The 26,352-nt window shown below is 36.8% G+C and overlaps 1 protein-coding gene across 1 annotated transcript; it reads right to left on the bottom strand.

Annotated features, from left to right (window-relative positions):
- Positions 1-2,511: 2,511 nt before the first annotated feature.
- On the bottom strand, positions 2,512-26,352 carry LOC141434460 (uncharacterized). Its single transcript, XM_074096880.1, has 3 exons — positions 26,053-26,352; positions 4,144-4,292; positions 2,512-2,685 (listed from the first exon to the last, which is right to left on the bottom strand). The coding sequence occupies exons 1-3, from the start codon at positions 26,057-26,059 to the stop codon at positions 2,512-2,514; spliced, it is 330 nt and encodes a 109-aa protein (XP_073952981.1). The 5' UTR covers positions 26,060-26,352.

Raw genomic sequence — 26,352 nt, 5'->3', positions numbered from 1 at the left:
ACTTAGAGTAAAAATTTTGTGTCTGAGACACCGAGCGCGTCAACTTCTACTAGTTCCGACAGAATATCAGCGCTGTGACAGCAATGTCGCAGCACATGCTGAGTCGGCGCCTTTTCGCGGCTGTGCCGTGACAACTTCTATATGTTACAACGTGAATTGTTTGTTTTCGTACTATTGTCATGGCATGTTTGTGAATAAAGTTTTTTATCTATGTATCTATCTAAATTATTATGCCTGCCTATGTCCGTAATCAATCATCTAAAATAACCCCACACTGCGTACATATTGCTTAGGAGAAGGGCTCTGCTAACACTGGATATTCATAGATGTGTACAAATTTGTACGGAACCCTCGGTGCGCGAGTCTGACTCGCACTTGGCCGGTTTTGTTTAACGGTCTTACCTGCACTAATCGGTGATTAATACGAAAGCTATTTGTGTCACAAGGGAGCAAAATGTTGTATTACGGCGAGGGCGTACATTGAATCCAGAATGTAGCGAAGGATTCTACAATCCTGAATCCTGAGCGTAATGAGGGATTCAAGTGTTAACGCCCAAGATGAAAATAATTTTGCTCCCGAGTGGCTCATACAACTTTTCACACCGAGCACTAAGAAACTTGAAAAAAATATATCTGACTATTATTAAAGAACAACCAGCATAGAAAATGGCGTGGCTTTACAATTATCAACTTCAAAAAATGGTGTTTGCAATAAAACACTTAGAAAAGCCTTGAACAGAAAAGTTGCACTTTGCTCCCTCTCGTCAGGGGGGAAAAGTTACTTTTCTGAAGGAGAGGTGTGAAAAAAAAACTATTCCCATATATCAAATTCTAAAGCCTAAAAATGCTGCTGTACTTCAATCCAGTTTATTCTATGGCCCATTCAGCTCCAGATTCCTTCTAAGTATAGACAAATAGAAAGTGCCCACTCAATACGATCGGTCTCCAAGTCAATCAAAGCCATTATTCCATGAAACTTGATTTAATCGTAACTTGAGGCATTTCGCTTCCACTTAGGGCTAACGAGACCTGATTGTTGACAATACTCGATGGCTTAAGATCTCGAGTCGCTGAGTAAATAAATAAGGTTTCACGATGGAGTAAAATTGATATTTAAGCAATATTCAGCGATGAACAGATCTTTGAGCTTAGCTCAGTAAACTCAAATGGATATTTTATTCAAACATAAATTTGTTTATACCTACTAAGTATATAAAACAAAATAAGCGCCACATCAGCTTCATTGGTAGAATGGAAATACAAATAAATATAGTTCTTGTCTAAAGAATGTTTTTACTAGGTAATCCCTATTCCCTATTAAATAAAATAAAATGCGAAAATAACTCTGTCTGTCTGTCTTCTGTCTTGTCTGTCTGTCTTCTGTCTGTTACGCTTTCACGTCGAAACACTTTAAACGATTTTGATGAAATTTGGTCATATAGGTAGTTTGAACCCCAAGGATCAACATAGGACACTTTTTATTCCAGTAGAGGTCGCCCCCGCGCGATAAACCTAGATCCACGCAGACGAAGTGGCGGAAATAAGCTAGTACAACATAACTCGATACAAATACTTTTCGTTCAATTAAATCCAAATAATAAATTTTAATTTCATTTTACTGATGAAATTAAAGTGGCTCTCATTTTATTTTGACTACGAGTATGTTAGTACAGTCAACCAATTTGATTCCTATTAACAGAACCTTATCATTGTGACTATTTTGGGTCATTAGATACTGATACTGATTTGTTACTGACAAATAAAATTGTTTACTTGTACTATGGTAAGGTTCAATAGTGGCCTAGTACAGTCAAGGACTTTAACTCATGAGCCACCATGGAACCATTTCACAGTAAACGTCAAAGTGACATCGCATTAATTAACAAGGAAAATCGTAAAGACTTTTCCTTTGAAAAGATTCCTTGGTGGCACATGAATCAAAGTACAACCTGCCTAAAGTCTATTCGCTGAGTGTTGATAGATATATATATGACTAGCTTTTGCCCGCGGCTTTGCCCGCGTGGAATTCATTTTTCCAGTGGTGGTGGTGGAGTGCATTTTTCCGGGATAAAGGTAACCTATGTCACTTTCTGGCCTATAAACTATCTCTATGCCAAAAATCACGACGATCCGTCGCTCCGTTTCGACGTGAAAGACGGACAAACATACAAACATACATACTTACGCAAACTTTGCTGTATAGACAACATGAACTGAATTCAATATAACCTAACATAACCGACAAAAAGTTGTAAAACCCCCGACTTTGTCACTTCGAAGTTCAATATCTTAAAAACGGCTAAACCGATTTTGATAAAACATATCTAAAACCATCGCTAGAAAATCTGCTTTAAAATAAAAAAAACCGCATTCAAATCGGTCTACCCGTTTTAGAGCTACGGTGCCACAGACAGACACACACACGGACACACATAACTTATAACACCCCTATTTTTATGTCGGGGGTTAAAAAAAGATATACCTACTCTAGCGAATTCCTAAAAACCCGATTCAGTCCTCTGATAACGGAACCTTTATTCTTAGAACCAGAAATAGATAGATGCTCTGACCTGCCGCGAGGACGGTGATGGCTCCCGCAGGGACTCCCAGCCCCAGTTCTGGCTCTTTCCGCTCCTCCAACCACCCGACAGCTCCCACTACTAGACCGCCGATGCCGCATACGATCTAAAACAACAACACAAATACTAGCTAATACTAATTAGTGGGGCCGGAATTTTTCGTGCGGCTATTGACAGATTGTAGGGAGAGAGCACCGCTTTTTATCGATGTTATGTACGGTAGGTGTGTGGTGTGAGAACTGATCGTAAAATCCGCCAGATCACGAAATTCCTAGGCATAACGTGAAATGGAGCAATTTCATGATATGCCTAAAAGTTAGCCAGGCATATCACGATGTGCCTGAAAAACAATACGGCAGATCGATTAGAGCAACGCATTCGTTGATATTCCTAGCTCTATACCGAGCACATCGTGATATGACAAAAAAAAGAAAAATTTTGGTACAGTCAAGGAATTTAATTCATGGGTCACTATGGAACCTTATCAAAGCCATTACGACCCATTACGAACCGTTATGACTTTCCTTGTTAATTAATGCGATGTCACTATGACGTTTACTGTGAAACGGTTCCATGGTGGCCAATGAATTAAACTCCTTGACCGTACGACGAGCAAAGCTAGGTGGTTAGTATGAATTGTGACCACAACGCACGAGGCGAGCGAGCGAAGCGAGCGTGCCGCGGCAGCGGCCGACAAAGTGCCAGAACCGATATGACAGCGTCTCATGAAATGCCTAGGAATTTTATGATCTGCCTGAACGGTGAGTTTTGAACGATATGACGGATGGCCTTTAGCCAATTCATGAAATGTCGCCATTTCGAGATATGCCTAGGAAATCCGTGATCTGGCGTATTTTACGATCGGCCGCCGACATATACAGGTGGCTACGAGCGAAACCTTATTGTTCTGAACAACAACAACAATGATGATGAACACACCTGGAGAGAGATCTCTCTATTATGGCATTCTCCCAAATTACACAAGAGATAAATTAGTATAAAATGTTGGTAAATACTTTTTTCAGCGTGGGGAATGCAATTATTGTGAGAACATGAGATTTGGCCTTTTGGGATGACCCAAAAGTCCAAATGCTCATCGGTTATTCATTAAATAAATAAATATCATGGGACACTTGACACCAATTGACCTAGTCCCAAAATAAGCAAAGCTTGTACTATGGGTACTGGGTAACGGATGGAGAAACATACTTATATCCTCCTAAGTCCTCGCGTACTTTATAAAGGACTAATTAACACTAGGAATAACGGCCGAATGTACTTTATAAAGTACAAATTGTTAATTGAATAAAGAATTCGAAGAATTTTGAAATAATGTCCAAAATAACAAAGCAGGTCACCAACGTCTAGGTCTAAACGCTAAGTTTGTTAAAAAAATGTCAGGACTCAGAAGGATATAGAAAAATACATATTAAACATCCAAGACCCGAGAACAAACATTCGTATTATTCATACAAATATCTGCGCCGGCCGGGAATCGAACCCGGGACCTCTGGCTTCGTAGTCAGTTTCTCTAACCACTCGGCCATCCGGTCGTCAAATTCACCTGTAAAACTCGCACTCTCAGGGCTATGGCGAAGGGGTATATTTTGACACCTCCAGCGAGCGGCGAGTCGCTGTCGTCGCATTTGGACGTCCCGCTCACGGCGCTACACACCGACTGCTTACGCGACCACATGTTGGTTTGCGGGAACACTGGGGGAAACATAAAACACTTTAAAAGAACTAGAAGTAGGTACCTAATGCCCATTCTAGCAATAGTAGTTTATGCAACTGTTAGGTTTTAAGGCCTAATTACGTACAGTTGCATACATAATATTACTTTATCTACATCTATTATATTATTTTATTAAGGGGCTGTTTCACCATCTCTATTTGTTTTGTTCGAATAGACGGAGACGGCATCACATTTAACCGTCAGTTAAGACTAATCAATGGATGTTGAAACAGCCCCTAAATCTTCTATCATGTGTTCAAGAACCATTGAGAATGACCTGTATTGCAACCAGATCTATGTCTGCCCCACGAGCTCCTGCACCCTATGATAAAGCTGCGCCACCGCTCCGGTACGGAAATATTCATTACGATATCGATTGCAGTATCGTAATGTGAACATTACCTACGATACGATACGATTGATCATGTCAGTGTCGATGTTGATTTCGGTGTCGTAATGACCATTACGATACTACCGTGTTCATAATAGAATCCAATGTCGTAATGCTCGTTTGGTAAATTATCTATGGTTTTTAAACGCATAATGAAAGAAAGAAAGAAAGAAATAAAAAGTTTATTCGGCTATATACATTAACTTGTAGGTAGCATATAATATCAGGTACATAACTTAATGTTTAAGTAAAGAAAACTTATAGCTAGCCGAAAGGGCTGGCAGCTCAGCAATGCTGACGTACGGAACCACAGCGCTGATTTTCAGCTGCAGCCAAATAAAGAAGAAAAAAAAAGAAAAATGGTGCATGCCTACGAGTATTTGACACCTTGAAAATATGTTATACATTATGTGCCGTCTGACGGAGATTCTGCAAATGGATAAGTTAGCCTTTGTACATGGAGGATTTAATGTATGGGTGTATTGTGGGTGTGAACGTGAAGTACATCCTTATTTATATTAATTGTGCTTGATAGTATAACTTATGTTAAGTTTTTTAATTTACAAACATTTTTATTATTTTCAGTATTTTCTGTTTAACCTTTTACCTTTAAGGATTGTTTTTTTGGTGGCAATAAAGATTTTTGAATTTGAATATTGATTTTGAATTTGAGTACTACCTATGCCCATTCTAGCAAAAGATGTTTTAAATCGATGCAACGTACATTATTATTTTTAATGTTAGCAGAGCCCCTCGTCTAAGCTATATTTTATGTACGAAGGGTGTATTTTAGATGGTTACTGACATAGACAGACAGACACAAAAACAGATTTTCTATTAGTTGTGCTATAAGAGCTACCTTCATATCAAATTTTAAGTTTCCAGAGCAAGGTTGGTTGGTTGTGCTAGAGCTACCTTCATATCAAATGTTAAGTTTCCAGAGCAAGTGGAAGTACCCTATAGGGTTTTTCGATTAGGGACCTTTTAAATGCTCTGACTTAGAAGTTAGATATTTTTACGGCTTCAAGGGGTATCAGACCTGAGTATTTGATATTAATTTTAGCTTGATACCTTTACGCGTTCATGACAAAAATAAATTGTCTTTACATACGTACAGACAGACAACAGAATGATCTTGTTTGTAAGGGTTCCATTTTTTTCTTTTTAAGTACGAAACCTTAAAAAAGAAACTATTTAAAACCCAGGAGCTACGTACCTACATGCTTTACCATTTTTAATACTCCGATAAACAGCATTAGATATTTAGTCGTGCTTATTAGGTTTACCAATTTATTCTTAACTCCAGTTAAGTCCTTCCAGACTACTGATGTTAAAATTTGCAATAACTGTAATCGTTGTGAAATTGTGTAAATTAAACATACCTTATACTACACCCAAACTTGGCAGAAGAGACAGCCACTCACATCCTTATGGAATGCTCTGGTGTGACGAACTACAGGGCACTACACCTCGGATCACCGGGGTCACTGCAGGGAAGTCGCCGGCAACGTGAAGGGTCTGCTAGGCTTCCTCCAGGAGCTAGGCTGGCATGAATAGTGCCTACAGCCTAATCACGCAAAATAGGCGCACTATGACGTCGAGTTGCGGAAAACAGCCCGCTAATACCTATACCTATACCTATACTACACCCCAGAAATTAAAATATTAGCATTTTTATTTTTTACCCATCATTTTGACCTTAAGCCGAACAATATTAGGCTCTCCAAAACTTACCCTCAACATTCGTATAACTTTACTTACCCGCTTTCAACATGACTTAACAAAAGCCTAAAGGATCATTAAATCGAAGTAAATTGCTAACCTAAAGGGATGAGACAAAAAGTTAACGGCTCTTTGTTCAAGAATAACCCGATGAGTTAAACAAAATAAATAGAGGTTCGACAAGACAACGTCCTTTATTAGACGTTGTGTAAGTAGAATGTTTCCGTTCATTTTTCATTCATTTAACGTCATACATCAATATTTATTAATCTAACGTGCGTGTAAGTGCGTATGCCAAAAACGATCGCATAAAAAAACGCTTTTGTATGAAACTGTCTTTATGGATATACGTATATTTATGTCAACAAACAAAGTATAACGTCCTAGCACGAAATTAATTTTACCATAGTAATCATAGAAATCGATATGCTTAGTTTCATTTCACAATTGTTTTGGCACACTGACCATATTTATTTATCTAAGCAGGCTGACTTTTATACCAGGAATCTATTTTTAACTAATATCCAGCAGGTGGTAGGACCTTGTGCAAGGTCCACCCGGATTGCTACCACCATCTTGCTCGCTAATCCTGCCGTGAAGCAGCAGTGCTTGCACTGTTGTGTTTCGGCGTGGAGACTAAGACAGCGTGAACTTACTGGCACCTGAGGTATCCCATCTTAGGTTGGCAACGCATTTGCAATCCCCTGGTGTTGCAGGTGTCTATGGGCTGTGGTGATCTCTTACCATCAGGAGACCCACTTGCTCGTTTTCCATTCAGTAGAATAAAAAAAAATATCAGCTTAAAAGTGTTTATTTCCTACCTCTATAAATAAATGAATATCACGGGACACTTGACCGAGTCCCAAAGTAAACAAAGCTTGTTTTATGGGTACTAGGCAACGTACTTGGTCATTTAGCGTGTTGGTCATTTGACGTACCTATTGGTCATTTCGCGATTGGTCATCTTACGTATTGATCATTTATTTGGCGTATTGCTTTTCACGTATTGGTCATTTGGCGTGTCGGTCATTTGGCTTGTTGGTCATTTGGCGCGTTGGTCATTTTGCGATTAGTCATTTCACGTACTGGTCATTTGGCGTGTTGGTCATTTAGCGTGTTGATCACTTCGCGATTGGTCATTTTGCGTATTCATGATGTTATTTTCATTGGTCATTATGCGTATTGGCGATAAAGAAACAATAGATAGAGACATACTTTAATACACATATTAAACACCCAAGAGAACAATAACCTTCCAATTTTTAAAAACGCACTTTTGGCTCCTTGTATATTAATCGACAGTGCAATTCGCTTTATTGCTCTTTCGCTGCCTCAAACTCAATACCAAATGGCTCCCTAGACTCCCATCTCTTTCACTGTCGCATCTGTAGCAGGGGTCATGATCATCCGTTTATTACAGGACATAAACCTGTTGAAACAATTTCCACGGATCCCTTTCGGAGTCATATATCACATTCCGTTCAGGCGGATGTCATAAACAAAACAGGAATACCATGTCGAGCCGGCTATTACCACTCTGGTCTGCAATCTGGGGCTCATACGGCTTCTATAAATTACAGCTCTGGGTAATTTCCATATAGTCACGGCCTTATGAAGATGTATGGCTGTAGGCACTTTTTGTGGAAGAAAATATTAATACCAGGGTATGACAAATGCCCGTGGAACCCTAACTGGGATGAAACTCTCTCTTGAGGCACAAATTTATGTGTTACACCGGATGCTGTATATACGCATCGTAGCTAAAAATATCTTAAAGTTTTAAAATTCCGAAAAAAAAATGTATATTCGTGATGATCACGTGTCAGTTGTAATAGGTGTTTTTGTGTATGTAAATCGCTGGTGCTATGAATTTGTTAATTAGTGTAACATGAGTCAATTTATTCACATGAATGAAATTAAAACCATTTTGTTGTTACTGGTAACGCCCAATGCTCAATTGCTCAATGAAATCTAAGTTTTTTTTTGAAATACGAAAAAGTTTCAAAATCCAAAGCCCAAAACTATCTAAGCCTCGGTTAATGATACATTTACTTACATGAAATCGTAATATATTAACCTTGAACTAAATATCTCTAATAGACAATTTTGTGAAGACAATTTCGTGTGTCAATTTTTAACCTCCTCACCGCCCCAGAAGAAACGAAGTGACGTGCTCTGTCAGAGAAACCAGCCACAAATCAACTTGATTTTTAATTCCATTGCAGAAGGACCGTGGCGTATAAGGCATTCCATTGGCTGTTACGACTGGATGACTGGCGGTGAAGAGGTTAAAGTCATCCAAGGTCCAACACAGTAACTAGTAGATTGAGTGATTGAGGGTTGACTTTGTTTCTTTGCCATCTGTATTTTTCGACGGAGTTCTGATACCATTTGCCGATCAGGTAAAAAATCTGGGTGTTATCTTGGACCGCACTCTGTCATGGTCTCCGTATGTGTGTGAGATTAGCAGGAAGGTGTTTGCTGCGATGGGATCCCTAAGACGCCTTCAGAATTTCCTTCCATTTGCTACCAAGGTTGCGCTTGCACAGACTCTACTACACCCTATTTTCGATTATGCTGACATTTGTTATCCCGATCTTTTAGAAGAGCACTTCTTGAATAAACTTGAGCGAATTCAAAATCTGTGCATTCGGTTCATAATTGGCCTACGTACTCGTAAATATGATCATGTTTCTTCTTTCTGATCACAGCTCAAGTGGCTCCCCATCCGCTTTCGCCGAAACTCACATTCTCCATCTTCTCTACGGCATTCTCTTTAACCCTGCAACTCCTTGCTACCTCAAAGAGCGATTTAGCTATGTTACTTCTGTTCGTTGCTCTCAGAACTTTCTCCTTACTGTCCCACTTTCAAACTCTAAATTCTATGTTTATTCTTACACTGTCCAGGCCACTCGGTTGTGGAACTCCCTACCGATAGAATTGAGATGCGCAAAGTCCTTGCCTATCTTTAAGTCTATGCTTAGAGAGCACTATCTGTCATCTTGCGTGTGAATGTTATACCTAGTTAGCTTATTTATATGTTGTTATGGTATCTATCTACCTATCTATCTGTTTAGATTTGTTGTGTATGTGTATTTTATGTGTTAATTTTATGTATTCTTGATACTGCTCTAATCTACTGTAAATTGCACGACCTGCTAAAATGTATTCCTTATTTCTGTCCATTGTAAAGGTTGCCTGGAAGAGATCGCTCTGAAGCGATAAGGCGGCCTATTGCTTACCTTAGAAAATCTCTATGTATATACTTGTGTTTTCTGTACTGCTTACTGTGTTGGTGTGCAATAAAGAGTTACTTATTGTATTGTATTGTAGATTGTACAACAAGAGCATAAAACGAGCCATTTCACCCAAGACGTTACGGCGGTACGGCGAGGGTGGACAGACACATCAAGGGGAAAATGGGTTTAATGCTCGAGTTTTACACTCTACTTTTCAGTTAGATTGCGAGGAAATGAAATAGTAACAGTGGAAACAATTGTTCACTTTCTATTTTATTTTTCATGCATTATTATACAATTATTATTTTTTAGTTTCATTGATTTATTTTGATTGATTTTAAGTTTTAAATAAATTTAAAATTATTAAAAAAATATGTAGAAACTTTTTGTTTGTGGCTGTTGATACCTGATTACCTTGGTCTTAGACGAAGATTTTACTTTATGCACTAGAGCATAAAAAGTCATTTTATGTCGCCTAGATTCAACATAAACACGAATAGAGATCTCTAGTGGAAACAACTGAGCAGAGCGAGCTAGGTAAAAGAAGCGTTTCTAGTGGTTCATGAAAAACAACACACCCTTGCATTGCACATCTCTGGTGGAAACGGAGACTAAGACGACTACATAGAAATATTAACACTAAAAGTCCCATTTATTTGCTGAGGTATATTTTCATAAATTTTCCGGTTATCTGCTCAGGTCTCGATCCTTTAGATAATCGTGTTTTCAGCTACTGATATAACAATCAGGGTTGATAAGCGTCAAGTACAAAAATGCTGTAACTTTTCAGCGTGATAAAATACTTATGCTTATAAGCTCATTTTTAAAATTAGTTTGTAGTTTAGGATTTGAGATTTTCTTTTTATAAAACGATCTGTAGTAATACTACTCAATATACAAGCTATTTGGTTACTTTATTTACTTAGGGCCCTAAGTGCCTTTTAACGTCTATCTATAGAATAAGAATTTATCTAGGGGTTGAATAATCAGTCCTTAGCTGTTTCCGCTTATACAGTTAGGTAAATAGTTTATATGCTCGTGGTCTCACCCCGTGGAAGAATAAATAGATAAAGCTAGTCCCCTTTTTAGGGTTCCGGAGCCAAAATGGCAAAAACGGAACCCTTATAGTTTCGCCATGTCTGTCTGTCTGTCTGTCCGTCCGTCCGTCCGCGGCTTTGCTCAGGGACTATCAATGCTAGAAAGCTGTTTTTTGCACGGATATACCTAGTATGCCAACAAAATGGTACAATAAAAAAATCAAAAAACATTTTTTTAGGGTAGGTACTTCCCTTAGACGTAAAGTGGGAGTGTTTTTTTTCTCATCCAACCCTATAGTGTGGGGTATCGTTGGATAGGTCTTTTAAAACCATTAGGGGTTTGCTCAGACGATTTTTCGATTCAGTGATTTCTTGGCGAAATATTTAACTTTAAAGTGCAAATTTACATTAAAATCGAGCGTCCCCCCCCTCTAAAATCTAAACCGGTGGATGGAAAAATTTGAAAAAATTCAGGATGGTAGTAAGTATATCAAACTTACAAGGAAAACTATAACGGCTCAGTCATTTCGCAGATGAAGGTGCGTGCCCAGTTTTGTAGCTACTAACGAAATGTCAAGTCAGTCTGACCGAAAAACAGCGTTTATACCTGCTGAACTGGCAACGTTGCATTTTTCTTAGTTTTTTCTCGATTATTCCATAAAACTTTAATGATAATTAAAAATGTGGTCTAAAAACTGTTCTTAATTATATAAGTTAATGTGTCTACTACAATAATAATTAGCTAACTAACTAAACTTGTCAAGTGACATTGACGTGACACATAATATACCTAAGAGAGACATCAAAAAATCTATATGTGTAACCTTCTTTTGCTAAATATTTTCTGGACTTTGAAAGAAAACGTCATAAATTAATAATCTTAACGCTGTTTTTCTGCTAATAATTAACTATCTTAATTCTTGATTACTTTTAAACAGTAAGAGTTAGACCACTAGTGTCTTAGAGAAATTAACTTCATTTGAGCTGTAGGTTGTCCCCTTAAAGTTAACGGATATCAAAAATAACTCGGTGTTTATTAAGAACAGTTCCATCAGACCACATTTTTAATTTTCATTCATTTTTTATGGAATAATCGAGAAAAACTAACAAGAATACAACGTTGCTAGCTCAGCAGGTATAAACGCTCTTTACACGTTGAACGCGATTTCGTCTGATACTCAATTTTTTTCTATAAATTTGTTACAATAAAATTACAATGTCAAATTAATAACAAAAATAACAAATAAAATCAGCACAAAATATAGTTGGTCAAACAACCCGCCTCGCGTCACACCAGGCGCAAAGGTGGCCACTACGCTTGCCGCGTTGCCCCGTTGAACGGCGATGGACAACCTTTGCACCAGAAATTACCCAGAGCGGGTCATTTAATTCTATTTTTTTTTTTTGGAAAATAGGGCGCTGTCCATTGGAGGACAATATTGCCAGTGTCTAGTAGGTTTTGCCGTTGTACGGTAAAAATTCTAGAAAACGAAATATGAGATGTAATGGTGGATGAACGATGACAGCGCGAATTCTATTTCTGTTTTTATTATTATTATTCTTATCCATGTCACTTCACGTCATGTAATGTCACGAATAAATGTTTTCTTTCTTTCTTTCTTTCTTTCTTTCTATTTATTTATTTAATATAATATAATAAGCATTAAAAAATGTAACATACAGGCGAACCCAAACCATTACAATATAAGATGGCGCCCATAGACAGACTTATATAGATATAAGGATAATCTGTGATGGCGCCCCACAACGCGCCAGGCTAATTAAAATTCGTTTCGGACTCCGACGCAAACAAAAAATATAGGTACGTATTAATCAAAAGCTTGCGAAACATAATAAATTTAATTTTCTTTGTTTTAAAATTAAAACACGTATGCGAAGTTAATTCGGTTCCAAGTTATTATATAAACCAGTTTGAGTAAACTTTTAGCTAACAGCAGAGCTGTCGTATGAAGTAAGTATATGTGACAAGCATTTTTACGGACTGACTGCCAATTTGAGTTTGGAGACTGATATTGTTTTGAAGGTTTCCGTACTCAAAATTAATGTTGAAACGCTACGAGTATTAAGTAATCAAGAATCATTGAAGGACAATTGAGTGTATCTTCACGGGAACATAAGAATTCAATCGTTAAACCACGAGTAGGTCATAGGTTAAAGCGACAACTAGATAGCCTCGTAGTCAATACCCTGATGAAGCTAGAGGCACAATACAAGTAATGTAATACAAGTAATGTAAGATTACTTGTATTACATTACTTGTATTGTGCTACAGGTTTTGGGTTCGCATCCCGTCCGATAGGGATAAGCGTGGTTGTACGAAGAAAAGAGCATGTACAGTACAGACAGACGCATTTAAAAGTTCGAATTTATCTTGCTTTCTTAACTAGCCTACTGAAGTGCAAGACAAATACGAACTTAAACGACAAAATACGACGGAATAACTTTATTTACTAGATCTGTACACGAAACAACACAAAGTATAATGTTATACGTACTTATTGTATTTAAATTTTCTGATCTACTGTTGATGCACCACCTGCTGTAAACTAGTCCTTTCTTCTTTCTGTAATAAAAGTTGGCTGGAAGAGATCGCTCTTAAGCGATAAGGTCGCCTATTGCTTACCTTGTAATTTTATCTCTGTGTACATGTTTTCTTTATCGCTTACTATTTCTGGTGTACAATAAAGAGTCATTGTATTGTATTTTACGGATCTTGGAAACGGAATTTCGATGAAATTAGCTATTTATTTGGGGGTTGGTTGCGAATAATGAAATTGATCTACTTTGGTTGTTATGGATTCAACTAGACGCAAGGATTGGAGAACCGATTAGTTACATACCTAGTTCAGATAAGAATAGATCTTTACACAGCCATAATTTTTCAGTGATAATCAAAATTATTTCTAACTAAGATTATACATGTAATTGGCTCCACATACATCTGTTTGCAAAGCTCGGTTACTACATACTGTATATAAGTTTTCAACTATTAACTGTTTTTCTGACGTCAGGAACCACTTTCCGATACACAGTAAATAGCTCTCGTTGCTTACGTTTCAATATTGAACCAAACCCTTGAGACTTGAGCTGAGCGCCAATAAATAGAACCTGTCTAGGAAATTGGCTGCCAACGTCAGAAGCAAATGAGGTTTTCGGAAAATACTCCAAAATATCTTCACTATTATACATGTTTATAGGTTAAACAGTTCATATCGAGAGAGCTTAGCGGCAAGCGGAATAGGGATTGTCTACAAAGTGTTAATGAAATAACTAAAAATTTAAGTCGTTTTATTTTCATTTTATATAGTATATACCAGTATATTCATGTGTTTTGTTAAGTGACTAATTCTACTCGATTTCTAACTCTACACTCGTATTTTGTAATAATATTATCAGCTTCGCCGATTTAAAAACCAAAGTGACACCAAAACGGCCAGTATTAAATTATTTAAATAGTATGCCACCTCGCTAAAGTTTAGACTGGGCACAATAAAACACTGACACAATCTGATTCAAAACACTGTGTAATATTAATTTTCCTAGTAAACGGATTGTAGAAAATAATACGCGTATATTGTAACAATTTTAAAATAGTTTGGTCTCCTTTATTTTGATCGATTCAAATTGAATAGAACAACAATTAGTATTCAGTCACCATCAAATATTTCGGAGCGTCCAAGGCCAAGGTGGTCAAAATATCGGCACATGCACTCTATTATTTGGGTACCTATTGGTGTTCAAGTTTCTGCATATTTTTGCTCACCCGCTTCGAAATATAATGACGGCGACTGTACGAGTACGACGAGGAATGAAAATTCCTACTCGTGCCACTGGTGGAACCAGTTGGCTGCATTACGAGGAGTAAGGGTTATTTCCCTCCATGCTGATATCACCGACAAACTGCAGTAGAATTAGTTTGAATTTACTATCAGCATAATTCAAATCCTGTTGTTCACTTTAAACCCTCCGGCTTCGCTGCTTATTACTTTGAAACTTGGATATTATGTGACTTTATTATCAAACAATGGCAATCTAATTCAACTCATATTACAAAAAACGTGCGACGAAGTGGTTTAGTAACTTTCAGAATCGTTTCAACTTCGCTATATTAAGGTTTTTAAAGCCAAAAGCTTTGTCGCCCATGCTTGGAAGTGTAAGTAATATGAAATTTATTTTAGGTGGGATTTAGCTTACTTTGAAATAAGTTTAAGTTATAATAATCATCGGAGTTTGTTCTGGAAACCAAAGAGTTTTCAATAATTTATTGATTGCTAATTACATTCAAGAGATTCGATCAATTTTGGAAAAGCTACAGGAAAGGTAAATAGTTATTAGAGACGAGGCCGCTTGTCGCTTACTTTGCAATTCTCGCTGTTTACCTCTTTTCTGTATTATTTAGCTGAAATTAAGTAGGTACTGACTAAAATGGCATTTTTTTCCGGCAATTATAATTAGTATTTAAATTAATTACAGAATTGTACGAATATCTAGAGACGTGTTTATAGAAGGATTAGCAATCGCGGATAAGAACGAGAAAAACAATGATATATGTATGCTGTACAGAACATTTTCATGCCCGATGGGGATTGATTTACAATGATTAAATGTGTAACATAATAACATAAAACAAGCTACATGTGCGATAAAAGATACGAAAAAAATGTTATTACTTGATAGCGAAATTGTACCTAACGTATGACGTTTGTAAGTAAATCGAAAGGAAGTGGGTTGTCATGGATTTCACACGGGCATACATATTTAATAAAAATATCGTTCTGAACATTTAGCGATTGAAGTGAGGGCACAAAATAAAAGAATTATCCTCAGAGACGAAAATGTTAGTATTCTACCACGGGTACCTATTTATCCTAAGAGAAATGTGCAACGTCGTTTCCCAAGAAAACAAAACACACGATGATGGATGAGACACAAATATAGCCTTATATCTTGTACCTACTTAACGGATTCTGAGAAAAAAGATCTCGGCTTAGGGGAAATTCGTTTGCCCAAATACTGAGCTTAGGTGGAGGTAGGTGCTTCTGATGAACAAGTTTCCGCACAAAGAAAATCTCATATGAAATGAGACCCAACTTAGCAAAGACAAATGTTTGGCAAATGAATACAAATGTTTGGTTTGGGGAGCGGTTTTAGCGGTTTTCCTTTAGGCGTCGCGCACATAAAACTTTATTAAAGAATGCCTCGTCAAGGTCTGAAAAGGGGTTTATTTAAGTAGGTCAGCGGAAAGTAATTTCAGTTTCATTGTTTGAAAGGTTATTGGCGTAGGTCCAGCCAAAAGTTATGAAAGTTAGTCCGTACATTTTTAAATATGTTTAGTAGGTATCTACTACCATTGAAAATGAAGTTTTAACGTTTTTAACTACTAGAAAATTTATCCAAACTAACTACTTACTTAAAGAAGTATCTATCCCGTTCCAAGTAGCGTCTAATTTTTTTAATATTTACATTTTAAGATTTGCATCTGAAGATTCCTGTTTTTTTATTATAGATTTTTTGACTTTTTTTAAGATTTTTGTGTTTTCAGTACTGCTTACTATGTGTTGGTGTGCAATAAAGAGTTGTTGTATTGTATTGTATTACTTGTCGCGAGGATTTTATTGTATTCAAACAATAGCATACTGATGCCTGCGCTGCGACTTTGTCTGCGTAGAATTCGTTTATCGCTATCCTGCGGGAAAAGTTTCATTTTCCGGGATAAAAATATACAATTCATTCAAACTTCATCCCAATCCTTTGAGCCGTTTTTTTTTTCTCAAACTTTCCCATTTGTAATACTTAGTGGGAAGAATGATTGATAACTCACGCGTAATTGATAAACAAATAACTTCGTAATATTCAATTGTACTTCCAAAGTTCTCATTAAAAAAAACCATTATTTCATTCATACCGGCACAGGATAAGCAAAATACCACGTTTAAATAATGAAAAAGGGAAGATAAAAAGGGCTCAAGGTGGAATCAAATTTATTGCTGCCAAATCACCGTTTTTCGGCAAGGTCACAATGCTTCGGGAAGCGGGATTAGGGGAGATATACACAGGATGCGTACGAGTAAATTTTACTCAGGGCAGTTTATCTACGGAATGGTGCCAATACGTCTCTTCCTATCACACATTCAACAATCTAACAACCATTCATATTAAATATAATGACCCGGATAACTCACGTCTTAAATCGAGTTTAGCTCATTATATTTAATATGAGTGAGTCTCACGGTAGTTTCATGTTCAAAACTAACAACCATTATCGTCAACGGCGGTTCCTTTTGTACCGCGGAATGGAATTCGTATTCTTTATTGTGCAATAAAACTTCGGTGTCTCTGGGGATATGTAGATAGTTTTGGATATCTATGGAAGAGGAAGGAAGGAAGCCTGAAACAAATATGATCTGTAACGACAAAAGGTTAAGGTGACTTCTAGATTCTCGGAGTTTCAAATACGCTCGTTTAAATCAGCTGGAATGCCTACTTATACTTGGTTGGGATAGGTAACTAAATGTAAACAAATTAAATATTGAAATTCCTCCATTAAACTATCTAAACATTTAACATTTCTGTATTGAAAGACACTAGTCTAATTTGTACTACAATGATAGATAAGTAAAATGTTTAAAATCCTTGAATGTACGAAATCTGGATGCTGAAGTTTGTTTACATTTAGTTAAATACCTATCCAAATCAAGTATACATAAGTACAATGTAACTGAGGAACTAAAGGATTAAATCATCCAACACCACAAAGGTACAAAGGCTACCTTAGAATTCCTTTTGGAATTGGAATACAAATTATGATAATTTATTCCCTTTTAACTGTCAACTAAGAAGATTCTGCTTAAAAATACTGCGGTGGTAGAACTGGACTGGTATTTCACAGAAGTAAATTGGTTAGGTGCGTGATCACACGCGCAGTGTAGAGTTCCGTAATAAGACGCGAAAAAAATTCAAGTTTTGATCGACTGTTAAAAAGTCTACTTAGCAGCGACAGTTTTCATTTTAAATTCGTTACATAGTTACAGACTGATCAACTTATCCGTCATTCGAAAAAGTTTTAATGTCGTTCGCATAAAGTGTAGTATTGCTTATGGTCTGATTCACAGATAAGTTGATCAGTCTGTACAAGCTAAATACATCCACCTACGAATAAATGATCAGTTTTGTTTGTAATTATTTTAATATCCGTCTCCAGTGTCTGTAGGTAAAAGCCGTGGTGGCCTAGTGGTTTGACCTATTGCCTCTCAAGCAGAGGTTCGGGGGTTCCAACCCCGGCCCGCACCTCTGAGTTTTTCGAAATTCATGTGCGAAATTACATTTGAAATATACCACGAGCTTTACGGTGAAGGACAACATCGTGAGGAAACCTGCACACACCTGTGAAGTCATTTAATGGTATGTGTGAAGTTCCCAATCCGCACTGGGCCCGCATGGGAACTACGGCCCGAGCCCTCTCATTCTGAGAGGAGGCATGCCCAGCAGTGGGCCATAAATAGGCTGGGAAGGAGAAGAAGAAGTAGGTTTTGCCGGTGAATGAACGATGACCTAATATGTAAGTATTTTTATTTATTTATTTATTGCTCTTAATGGCGGCCATAAGGCTTGGGCCAATGTCAGTTAAATTAAAGATAAATATATTCTTCTTATGCATGTTGTACGGTGATTGTAGTTCTTGCAACTTGATAGCAAAATTCCAGAAACCACGCGGAGACCACTTGCTCATTAAAAAATGTCAGACACGAGAGCAATATAGAATTTTGTGATCACTGTTCACTGTTAAGGTTAATCGCCGCATAAAACACTATCAAAATTATACTTCAACTAGCCAAAGAAGCAGAAATACCAAAATTAGATATCGTCTACATCCGCCATGTTCGAATGCTACAAATCGAATCATGTAAGTATTTATTCGTAGACATAGACATCCACCGAAAAGTTCAAGTGTCCACTGACAGACGCCTTTTTACGCGAGAAGGCGCGTAGCAAAGGACTTGCGCATACAGCCACAGACATCCAACCAAAAAGGATGAAAATTAAAAAGTAATTGCATTCAGAATACTGGCAAAAAACAAGGTTTCTTGTCCGACAACTCTGAACTCCTATAATAAAACTGCCAATACCAGTCACCAATCACACATTTTATTGTCTTTGTGTCCACGGTAAAGATGCCCGACTGTCCGTAATGTACCTACCGATATCCGCGGCGTGACCCTTGCTACTATTGAAAGCAGTTTGTAAGGTTCCCTTAGGAATCCCGGGAATGGGTCATATCCGGAAAATAATCATAGGCCATTTAAAATAAGTATGGCATTGAAAGAAAGAAAGAAAGAAAGAAAACATTTATTCGTGACATTACATGACGTGAAGTGACATGGATAAGAATAATAATAATAAAAACAGAAATAGAATTCGCGCTGTCATCGCATGCCATTGCATTGGACATATTTTTACAAGCTTTTATTTAGCTTGCCTCTATCTTTATTTATTTGTTTGGGTCAAATGTTGGAAGCAAAATGTGACCAACTTCCTGCAATTGGTTTGACTAAAAATTTGGTGGCAATATAATAATCTAGCAATGACATCCTGGTTCACAGTTAACGGTTTATGGCATCGAATTGAAATTTGGTACACACGGAAATGTAGTTTAGATGTCAATGCAAGTACAGCTACAAAAAGACACAAGTCAGCCAAAAATCTAGGGAGTTCAATTCTACTCCTTGTTCTGATCATTACGCGTTTGAAGTAACCTACACTTGGATTCTATATATTAATATTATGGTTGTAGAGTATTTAGGCTCATTACATACACATGGAAACACGAGTGAAGTTACATTCGGATCAAAGGCGTAATAAGCTCTGATGGCGTCAGAGGAATCAAAGGCTCTTCACATTACCAAAGCTTTGGCAGTAACGACTTTGTTCGTTTAATAAAATAGTTTTGATGTTTGTTTGGGTGCCGTAGTAATACCAAATTAAGAGGCAACTCTCATTGTTGCAGTTGTATTAGTGAGCTATAAAGGCATTGAATCCTTGTTATCCATTACTAGGTACTACAGTGATTAATATGTCGTAGGATAGGTCATTTAGAGTAATACAGATTTGGGATAGCTATTTATCTTTTCAAGGATGAAGGATCTGTTAAGCCTAGTTTAGACCTAAGAGAAAAATCGCACAACTCAGATTGTTCTATGCGGCTCTGCACTAATTTATTCAAATTCGTTAGCTATAGAATGTTGATGATGTTGAGGACCTCGTAACAGAATAGTAGATTGTAGAAGAGCATAAAACGAGTAATTTTACCCAAAACGTTCATATAGCCACCCGAGCCGGTACGGCGAAGGTGGATAGACACGTCGAGGGGAAAATAGATTTAATGCTCGTGTTTTACACTGCTTTTCACTTCCGATTGCGAGGAAAAAAATAGCAACAGTGGAAACAATTGCTCACTTACTATGTAACTTTTCTTTTTCATGCATTACTATAAAATTAGATTTTATTAGTTTTATTGATTTATTTTGATTGATTTGATTGATTTTTATTCAATTAAAAATTTTTTTTTAATGTTTTAATGTTTATTTGAGCACAAACGGTATAATTTAACTTGGATCTAACAAACTTACTTATGTCTAACATTAACCAATAAAGATGCCACCGTTAGATAATACATAAGAAGTTTGTGGCTGTCGACACCTGATTACCTTGGTCTTAGACGAAGATTTTACTTTATGCACTAGAGGGTAAAAAGTCATTTTATGTAGCCTAGATCCAGCATAAACACGAACTTTACGAGCATAAGAAGTCAAAAAGATTTTTTTGCGGTATATACCGAGCTTTAAGGTCCGTTAACTTATACTTACCTACGTGTTATTTTTTTAAAGTTTTAAGGGTTATATTTTGGACTCCTATTATGCATGTTACGCAAAATTAGATTTGCTTTCTCATTTTGTATATGGTTTTATTTTCAATATCCACAATACCGCCGTCAAATCAAGGTGTATCAAGTAACATAAGAAAAGTATACCCATCCCAATTTATTTTCATACCTCTAGCGCGTGACTTTGACGTGGGTTTCACATCAAATATTTTTATTTAGACAATACCTACAACGATATTTGTCACAATGTATCAAGTTTGGTTGCGTTGTCTTCGGGTTAAGCGCGTTTATACCTGCTGAGCTGGCAACGTTGCATTTTTGATAGTTTTTCTCGATTATTCCATAAAAATTGAATGAAAATTAAAAACGTGGTCTGATAGAACTCTTCTTATAAGTTAATGTGTCTACTCATATAATTATTACAAACCGTTAAAAAACAATAATTCGTTTTTAAATAATATAAAAGTATCACGAATAATTATTGGAGTAGACACATTAACTTATATATTAATAAGAAGAGTTCTATCAGACCACATTTTAAATTTTCATTCAATTTTTATGGAATAATCGAGAAAAACTAAGAAAAATGCAACGTTGCCAGCTCAGCAGGTATAAACGCTCTTAAGTAGTTTGACAAGAACTGCGGCCTCTCAAACATACAGTCCTGAATCCTAGCGCTAGCTTACACCTCTCATTGTTCGGGATTTACGCGCGAAATAAAATTTGAAATCTACACTGTATTTATTATTTATCCTGAATATGTTATTCTTATTGTAATTTATTGAATCAGGCGTTACTTTGCGGAGGTCCATATCAATGAACTAAAAGAATTTCCTTGCTCACCCGCGACCTTACGATAGCTAAGCTTATGCAAAATATGCGTGTTCATGCAGTTCCTCCACCTCCACACTGTAAGAACACACACAAATCACACAAACCCATCTATCACCACCACCACACTACACTGACGCGTTTCGAACTCAACCAGAGCTCATCTTCAGAGTGACACAACCGTACACCATGCTACCAGTTGTTAGACCTAACAACAACTAGTCTAACAACTGGTAGCATGGTGTACGGTTCAATTTTGGGTTTCGTTGTCGTCATATTATACGAAAAGTATAACACAGAAATCAATGATACTTTGCAATCAAGATGCCTGTGGAAACCTTTCGTGTGATTAGTCTGTAATTCTCGTGCAAAGTTGACATCTTTTTTTGTCGACTTTTGAGCTCCTGTAATAAAATTCTGATATTACACATTTATATGAAAATCTGAAAAACCACACGCATAGATAATTACGTCTAGTCCATACTTACAAAATTTCATCTATTTCTGTTGCCTAGTTTTCAAATGAGACCGGGACTACGTTTGTATGGAGAATGGAACGAAGAGACTTCTCTTAACCTTCTGTTATTGGTACAAGTATCTTAGGCAGCTCACAATGGTACAGAATATTGTATTAGTCATATAAATGACTGCAACAAACTGAGCAAAATACCAACATTTAGATGTTCATACTCGCAAGCAAATCCCTGTGTCGTAAGATTGAATAAATTGAAGATACCCTTCCTGTTATGAAAGCAGATCAAGCGAGACGTGACTAAACTGAAAATGCAGCGTTGATTAACGTTCATTTGAATACAGGGTTTATTATACCTTGTTTATACATTCTGTAGAGAAGTGTGCTTATTTGAAAATTGGAAAGTATCTCCCTAACTTTCAATTTTGGCTGAACTGAATTTTCGTTACAGTAATGAAACTAATGTCAGAAAAGTAGATAAAGATTTAATCTATCGTCACTGATATTTTGGTAATGAAGAATATTGTGTTTTACTTTTACGTTTTAATAATTAAGCCTCACTAAGAATCACTCTGCAATGTAAGGGCGAACGATCATTGCTTATTCTTGTATATTGCTTAATTGATGAAGGCATTTCAAGATTACAGGGATTTACGATAAAATATAATGAATTATAATTAAATATAGAGATTCATCATTAATTATTATTGTTGCTATCAGAGGCAAAATTCCAAGTTCGTAATCTTGCCGTCCCGCTGACGCTAATATTATTTAATACGAGAGTGAGAGGGACGGCACGATACGAATTTCGATTTTCCAATTTCGTTGTAGCCCCCCTGTTAGTTTTACTACCCCATGTGACGATTTAAAGTATTTAAGTTATTCAAGAAAATAAAAAATATTAAATTTAAAAAATCAAATTACCCGACTTCCTTAAAAACTAAAAGGAAGAAAATAAGTCTAGTGGTATAAAACTCTATCAAGAAGCTCATTTAACTTTCAACAGTCGGGACCCATTACGATGATTTTATGAGCTGGTTACGATTTGAATGGGTCCCGACTGTTGAACCTTACATGAGCTTCTTGATAGAGTTCTAGACCACTAGACTTATTTTCTTCCTTTTAGTTTTTAAGGCAGTCGGGTTATTTGATTTTTTAAATTTAATATTTTTTATTTTATATTTTTTTGATATTTATGTGAAAACGGTAGATTAAAAGTATTATTACCCATATATATTTTGAATGGGCTAATTATTAGCTTTCATTCGATACCCATATTGTTACAATACAAAATATTTTTTTTCATTCCTCCGCCATATTTTTTTTCGCAGATGCCATATTGAAATATGATGTAGCCTATGTCACTCCGACAGTTATGACGAATCCAATGATACCTCATATGTCAAAATCCGTCTAGACGTTTAGACTGCAGCGAGGACCAAAGAAATGGACATACATACATACATACATACGCTCGAAAAACATAACCCTCCTTCGGGCAGTCGGGTAAAAAACCTGCGATAGGTGCTCTCGCAGCCTGCCGCCCCAGCCATGGCCCCTTTGGCCCTAGGGTAAGTACGCCCCGGGTTGTACTGTATTGTTGATTCTTTAAGTTATATGTAAGTTTATTGGAATATATTGGTATTGTATGCCCGAAATGGATAACTGTTGATACTTTGCACCACACGTTGATTCTCTACACTCCTCACAGTTCATGCGATAAATATTTCTATTTCGATTCTTTTTAAATATAAAGAAACATAATTTATTGCAGACTTTAATGTTTTATAATGTTACTACTCTCATTAAATATTTGGAAATGTAAACAAAATGCCAGTTTTTAGGCATTCAACAGGTGGCAGCCAAATGCTCGCGCCAAGTTTTCATCACGTTAGAATCCCTTTGCAAATTCAATTTGGTAAGTATCCGTCCCTTTTTCTGCAGCGAAAGGGATAAGTTATACGAAGATACAGAAAAATGCTGACTAATTCCTACGTTTTATGAAATTTTGATGTTTAAAAAGGTTGTAGGTACCTTTCCTGCCTTTCCCATGAAGTTCGAACACCCAATCTTACCTGATATACAAGATGCGTTGATACCTATTTGGTTCATCATCATCATCATCACATCATCATGCGCCGAAAGACGTCCACTGCTGGACAATGCCTCCCCCAAGGCTCTCCACTCAGACCGGTCTTGTGCTTTCCGCATCCACCGCGATCCCGCGATTCTAACAAGGTCGTCGCTCCATCTTGTTGGAGGCCTACCTATCGTTGATAAATTTTTAAAAACTCTGTCTTTTCAACAACAGAAGTTTTCCGAACTAATTTTTTAATGGCTTTCGCTCTTGCCGTTTTGGCAAAACGTATTTTGCCAATGTCGACGTAGAGACATTACACACATAAGAAGAAGAGCTTGTAGCCTTAATTGAATAAAGATATTTTGACTTTGAACTGGCCGACCGACAACAAACGTCAAAGCCTTATTGTTTGCAGACCATACGTAACTAAAGTTTTTCATTGAAAATATTTTCTACGGGATGTAGACCGTGCTAACCTTGAATGAGCACCCACAATTTTTTAAGTCTATCCCTAATCCTTACGCTAGTACAGTCACCATCAAATATTTCGGAGCAACCAAGGTGATCAAAAATATCGATACATGAACTCTAATCTATATTAATAATTTCGTACCGGTCTACGGTAGACTCGAACGAAATGCACATCAAATTGAAGAGCGTAAAAAAATAGTTAATCCGAGTCGACAACTTGTAGGTGGAAAATTCGGATTATCGAGTATTTTCAATAAAAAATGGAATAAATTACTAAGTATATATTATAATGGCGTTGCGAAGTAAACATGTCAATGTGGCGTTGGTGTCACGTCATCACGCGTCACGGGTGTCACAGGTTCATATTTTGTTCTCCATTATGACCTCTTAGGTCTAATTTCTTTGATTATGAGACAGAAAATCATAGTTATCTGGTTAAATAAGATTTAAGAGCAATATCTACTGGTGAAATACCGATACATAGGTTAGCTGTGAAAGTATTTGTGGTAATACTAAGGCTGGGAATATACGTCAGATTTTTCGATAAATACGACAGTCTTTAGAGTGACAAAAATTTTTTTTTACAAACTAATATCATTATGAGTCTACATTTTACCCGAGCGAAGCCGGGTTTTCATCTAGTACCTTAATAATAGAGTGTACGTGCCGATATTTTTGACCACCTTGGCCGATCCGAAATGGCGATTGTACAGTCGAATGCAAAATTATATATACAGCCATAGCGTCAAAATAATGTTACTCAAACCTGATGTTTAGTAGCATAAAGGTGTATGGATATTTTGACGTCTTGGTAACGTATATATATTTATGCTTTTGACTCGTACCTAGTTGCGTCGAAATATCAGAACCTCATTAAAATTAATTGCGTAGGTAACATTAGAAAATATGTCGAATACCTAACCTACTCGTATCAAAGAATATATATAAAAAAAGAAGTTAAGGAAGTAAACTTAGAGGAATAGCAGAAATAACTTTTTTTATTTGCTATATGCTAAACTCATAAACAATGGAGCTCAGCAATAGGTTAAGGGAGGCAACAGGCAACCCTCGCGCCGGCGGCTTTCTCGCGCAAAGAATCTCAATCGCAGTTCAACGCGGGAATGCTGCCTGCGTGATGGGCACCATGCCAAGAGGCCCACCTCTCTTTTTTAATTAAAGTTTTAGTTTAAGTTATTTTAACTTAATAGTAGTTTTAGTCCTATGGATATTTTGTATTTTCTTAATAAATTAACTTACGTTATCAAAAAAAAAGGTGCTAACAATACCGTTGAATAGCTTTGTTCGGGTTAAAACACTAAAACGCACACACATTTTCCTGAGATAAGACCAAGCTACTCGTATTTCGATCGTTCTCCCCTCAGACCATGATCTCCCCCTATTTCCCCCAAATATTAAATTACATCGCCATTTCCGAAATCTCCGAAATAAATAAATACACAACAATTGCCCGTCTGAAGGTGTTAGATTTTACTCGAAAAGGGCAAACCCAAGAAATGGTTATGATTTATCATGTCTATTAACACACAACGACATAGTATATCACAAAATAACTAGACTAGAACTCATAACTTACCAGGCATTTAAAATTATCCAATGTCGAAGCTCACATCACAATTTCAAAACATTCACTTCAAACTTGTAAAACCATATCTTTATTAAGCGCTATCGAACCAACTGAACCGTAACCCACTATGGAATCTTTTCACAGAAAACGTCATAGTAACATCGCATAGCCTGTCAATGAAAATATATCAACACATACTGTGAGAACGTTTTACATAGCCAGTAATTTATACAAATATAATTTAAATCATAAAAACTTCGAGGATCGAAAAGTTCGTACGAAAACAACTAGCGTTACAGACGTCCTCTC

Source organism: Choristoneura fumiferana, chromosome 13, assembly GCF_025370935.1.
Source record: "Choristoneura fumiferana chromosome 13, NRCan_CFum_1, whole genome shotgun sequence".
NCBI lineage: Eukaryota > Metazoa > Arthropoda > Insecta > Lepidoptera > Tortricidae > Choristoneura > Choristoneura fumiferana.
Note: the sequence above shows the minus strand (reverse complement) of the source record. Positions and strands in the feature narration are given on the sequence as shown.